General features: G+C 34.4%; 1 protein-coding gene across 1 annotated transcript; it reads right to left on the bottom strand.

The window, feature by feature from the left end:
* Positions 1-437: 437 nt before the first annotated feature.
* Positions 438-2,669, bottom strand: LOC114124146 (protein lin-32-like). Its single transcript, XM_027987329.2, has one exon. The coding sequence runs from the start codon at positions 2,273-2,275 to the stop codon at positions 1,652-1,654; it is 624 nt and encodes a 207-aa protein (XP_027843130.2). The 5' UTR covers positions 2,276-2,669; the 3' UTR covers positions 438-1,651.
* Positions 2,670-5,890: the final 3,221 nt, after the last annotated feature.

Genomic DNA, 5,890 nt, shown 5'->3' on the forward strand with positions numbered 1-5,890 from the left:
ACAGCGAGTCCGTGAGAAAGACGAGTAGTTCACTCCGACTTTTGTCTTAGACAAGATGAAGACTCACCCTTGGTTCCGAGATTTCGGTGTGAACGGAAGTCGTCTGCCATTGTTACCCTTTTCTCTTTAGAGATTTTTTTTTTCATATACTCCGTAACGTGTTGCCTACTCAATTAACGTTGTATTATTTAACTGCAGTGGGACAGGAGGAGAAACCCAAGGTAAAAAAGATCAAGAAGTTATAATATTATATGTGACGCCCATCATCGCTGCACCGTGATCGTATCGGAAATAATATTATCGTCTCCGCCCCACGTGCTACGTGTTGACGATGATGATAATTATAATAACACGTAATAATATCATGATATTTATTACGTCGGTTAGTAAAAGTCGTAAGTAATAATAAAAAAAAAATACAAGGCGTCATATTTAGAGTAGAGACAATTTTTTTCGTTTATTGTTGAGCACTTTATAATCTCTTTATAAATATTATTTATATACACAGTAATAATATCATAAAAAAAAATATATTTAATAAAACATAAATTACAAAATATAATACTATACTAATTAACGTCTAAATATACAAATACAATATACGTATAGGTATACAAAAATTATCACAGTTTTTGGCGAATTGGCTTAACATGTATAATAATAATAATAATATTAATAATATCATATATCTGAGGACGGAAAGTATAATAATATGATCGGACACACGCTCAAGCAAAGATTGATAATTTTTCAATCTACTTCGGAGAAACTATTCCCAATAGACAGAGATTTGTACCGATATATTTTACGGTCACAATACCTAATGATATAACATATTTACAAGCTGGACGACGCGATACGTATACCAAATATCGTCATAAAAATAACACTTACATACTACTGTTTGATTTACAAAAGATAATAATAAACATCAGACTAGGGTGACAATATACAACAATAACATAATAATAAAAATAATAATTATATAATATTATGTGAACTTAATCATCGAAAATTCACTAACATATTATTATTATAATAATTTATAATATTATTATAGTGTGAAATGGCACGTGGTAGTGGCAGATTTTTTACATTTTTCGTCTATGGCGCTTAAAAATAATATTGTGTTTTTTAAAGGCATAATTTCTATAAGAAAAATATCGACTATATTTTTATTAATATGATAGATTAAATATAATTTATATTAATTAAAGGGCGTATATAGCTATTTTTACAAAATAAAATAATTAAAAACTGTAGTTCAACACAATATTATTTTTACTGCCCGTAAATCGACCACTGATCAGATGGTAAGTATACTGTGTACATAAAAACGGTCACTAGAAAATACAATACATATAAATAATGCGTTCTAAGGCGTACGTGTCGAATTTTCTAAATCAATCGTGAGTCTCTATATAGTCTATAAATATATAATAATAAATTACGACGCCGATAACGTCGTGCCCGATATAATATTACACAAGTAAGGCTGCAATAATATTATCATATTACGATAAATTCACTACATATACATATATTATTATTACTGTTATAGGTACCTATACCGTATACGCGTCTGGGAGGGTCCTGTCGTCCTGCGGGAACCCTCAGTCTCAGGACTCGACAGTCTTCTTTTAGCAGTGGATCACTGGAGGAGATCGTACAGGGCCGTTATATAGGTCTGGGCCATCTGCAGGGTCTCGTACTTGGACAGCTGTCGGTCGTTGCCGAGCGTGGGCAGCACGGTGCGGAGTCGGTCGAAAGCCTTGTTCAAGTTCTGCATGCGACGTCGTTCCCGGGCGTTGGCGGCTAATCGGCGTTTCTTTGTCACCACGTCGGTGCATCCGTCGTCGCCGCTAGCAAGTTCACCGCTCAGTCCGTCGTCGTAAGCCCCGAAGTCGAGAGCCGTATCGGCACCGCTACCGCTGAAGCCGCCATACGGTGACTTGGGATCGTCGCCGGCGCAAGAAGACGACGAGGCCGTCGTCGTGGAAGTGGTGACGACCGTGCACGCCGAACCTGCCGGCGAACCGCCTCTCACGACGCCGATCATTGACGCCGACGACTCGCCGATGAGCGACTGATCCGACGTTGACGACGCCACTTCCACGACAGCCGACGGAGTCGGTCCGACGCAGCCGCCACCGCTGGAGAAAGCAGCTTCGTAGACGGCGCGAAGCGTGTCGCTGGCCGATAGGTCGTATTGATCGACGTCGTACCGGTCACCGCCAAAGTACACGCCGTAGTTCATGTTCAGTACTGACGCCATTTTTCAATGTGGTTTAAGTGTTGTCGGTCGGTCGGAAAACTCGTTGGAAAAAAAACGATTTGAATATTTTAAGTCTTTTTTGTGATCCAAAATAATACGCACTGTAAAATATGGTACTGTAACACTGCTCGAGTAGTACTTTAACGTTGCGTATTTAAAATAGTTTAACTCGAAAGTCGCACGTGTAAAACGAATAAAAATCGCGTCGTTTAAAATTTCGTGTTCGTAAACGAATTCTTGTGAAGGATTACGAGTGAACGTGTGCGCGTTGTGGTTAGCTGAGAGCTACTGATCGGCCGGAAGGGACCGGTAACGCATTTTATAAACGTTCTCCCCACAACACGCTCCGCCCCGGTCGCACGCGGCCCGACAAATAGAACGCCGCCGCCACCGCTGCTGCAGAACCAGCACCGACCCTACACTATTATATTAATATAGGTATATATTAGTCGGTTCGTTCTTTACTCGTAATAATAATAATATAATAATCGTCTTCATTACAATATTTACCATTTCTGACATTATTGTTATTATGTATTGTATTCTATGGGAAAATTGTCATCTAAACAGAAATATAATTCTTAAGATGCGAAAATACGAACAAACGTATAAAAGATAAATATTATATATATTTTTAATTTTTTTTTTTACTAAAATAATATTATTATGTCCATTGATGAGAAGTAATTAATAACCATTGTATCGGTTTTTAGTGTTCACATCTACCATTATGAGTGTCCGTTTTTTAGAAGTTATAACCCCAAAATTATTATTGTGTACATGGTGTATTTTTACCGGGGAATTTAAAAGTGTCCGTGTCTTTTATATAGAGCATAGATCATGTGTATCACTGTAGTGATATACTATTGTTATAAGACCATCGATAATGATCGAGTTAGGCCATTGCCTAAGGACAACAACGCGTATTCAAGGAGATTTAACAGGCAACATTTTTTAATCGTTTAGTAATCATTCACAAATGATAACAAAATTGATGGCCGACAATACATAAAATATAAAATAAAACAACAAAAATCAAACAGATGAATATTAGTGATGTACGATTATTATATTAAGTAGGCTGTTAGTTGTTAATGTTAAATGTTAATGTTTTTTTATCATAACTCAAATATTTATATATTATAATATAAATATCATTATTCTATAATTCAGACACGGTGATTGTCAAACGTTCATTAGGCTAGGTTAGGTTAGGTTAGACAAGTATCGAAGAGACTTAAATGCACCATACCGAATACTACATGTGAATATATGTGATAAGTACTGAATTTCATGTCGAAGTCTGAACTTATTTGACGAATTTGTTATCTGTAGCATGTTTTCACAGCCATAACATTCTACGGTATTTTACCATGTACCTACCTAAATTAACACATTATATTATATTATAAAGTTACAACTTATATACTTTAATAACACGTCATGTATAGTGTATGAAATAAATGTTATACATCAATAGTTATTTTGTGCGAAAAACAACACACAAACACCACAAAAAGTTACGAATTCTATTTGTATTAAACGAACGACGTGATTATGACTTCAATGAATACATATTTAATATTAAATTTGCAGTAATCCGTAATTATTGGTCATATTATAATTTATTATTGTGATAGTGGTATTATTACAACTATATGTTACGTAATTTAATTAAAAAACATCTATAAGACAGTATAGAATCAATGGTTTCGGATAACTTATTATTATTGTCTCCAGTTATAATATTAAAAGGCAAAGTATAAACATATATTATTATGGGTTTCCTTTTCACTTCGACGACTTTTTGATAAAATAACAGTGTTTACGAAATTCATGACGTTACATCAACGGGCGGATGAGGGTGGATCGTATATCACGTTGATCGTATATGTATACACTATACTCTTTCCGAGTATATGGGGAAGTCGATTACGACGCACACGTTTCGTTTATCTATTCTTACACGTTAAATTTACGTACGCAGTACGCCGCGACCGGAATTCAAAACCGATGCGTATCCGGAGGGAGTGCGACCAACACGAAATAATTTGTAAGATGAAAAAACCGCAAAATGGCGTTTTTGTCGAGTAAACAATATATAGTGCAGCATAAAGTAAGGCATTAAAATATGATATATTTATAGTGGCGCAAGTATTGGTCACATGCATTAAACGGCGATTAGGTAGATCTATATACGACGTTGTAACAGGGTGGGCTCCATGAAGAGTACCGGACGACTAATGACCATGTGCAGTATACTATAAGATAATATTGTAGAAGAACGTGTGGTTTTGACTTACAAAATAAAGTATTGACAAGTATCTAAATTCGTTCTATATGCAAGATTTAAGATTTGGCTATTGAATTATTATATGATATTATTTGTTATTATTGTTTATTTGTATCCGAGCGTTAAAGTCACTAACCATTTTTATAAATATTATGACTTATGAGTAGATTGGCATACATAATATTTGGTATATTAGTAAAATATTGCTATATGAATAGTAAAAAGTAATGATTATTATTCAAATATAATGTAAAAACGTTATAGTATTGAATATACCTATTATTGAAAATTATTGCATTAGAATTAAACACCTTGAATAGATATTAAGCCAAGTACTGTTTAAACTCGATTAATACTATAAAGTAAAAAATACCTTATGAATGACTACATTTTTTTTTATAAAAGTTATATTCTATTTATAGTTAAATTTTTTCTTGGTAAAAACAATGTACCTACGAGGATAATGAATGTAATATATAAACAGAAGCAACTCAGTATCTATTTTTTTTTTATAAATAGTCTAAATCATTTGAGATCTTTCGTTTTCACACGCGATTTCTTAACACATAATAGTACGAGATTGATGAAGTTATCAAAAATAACTATGTTTAAGTAGCGTTTATATACACGCGTATTAAGTATTTATAATATATTCGCAAATAGTAGTTTTGGATCGTGTTATTGCGCATAATATATTATTGGTGTATTGTTATATAGTTCGCGTTATAGATTAACTAGATCATTATAGCTTGCGTATTGCGCGACGATGAAAAGTCGAAAAGACCAAAAAAAAAAAAATAATATATAAAAAAAATAACAGGCGCCCAGAATAATTGATTAGTGTATTATGTAAAGGAAAAAAAGACCTACACGCTATATGATTATCTAATAGTAATAACACCTCGATCGATGCCGACACGCCGATTTGGACCCGCGATGACGGATGGATTTTTTTCCCGTTCGGGTCTACGTCGCGTCACAGGTTCGTTCGGTTTTGTGTGTACATGTGTTTTTTTATTATTATTAATATTATATTTTATTATTATTTTTTTCCCGATCTTTTTCTCCGGAATATTCAGAAATCCTGCGGACCCGGCTATTCAATTAGAGCACTCGGGGGGCGTGCTAATGCGGCCGTCATTATAGTTATTAGTATGACGTGTTTAACTACAAACCACGCGCGTTGACCCGCGGCGGTGACTCTTTAGTGGCACGCTAATTCCCATCGTCAATCGACAATATTATTATTACGTATTACTTTACTATTGCAGGTCGCGTTTTTTTTTTTAAATGATTACTATTCGACCAATATCGCGATCATA

The sequence above is a fragment of the Aphis gossypii genome, chromosome 1 (assembly GCF_020184175.1).
Source record: "Aphis gossypii isolate Hap1 chromosome 1, ASM2018417v2, whole genome shotgun sequence".
Lineage (NCBI taxonomy): Eukaryota > Metazoa > Arthropoda > Insecta > Hemiptera > Aphididae > Aphis > Aphis gossypii.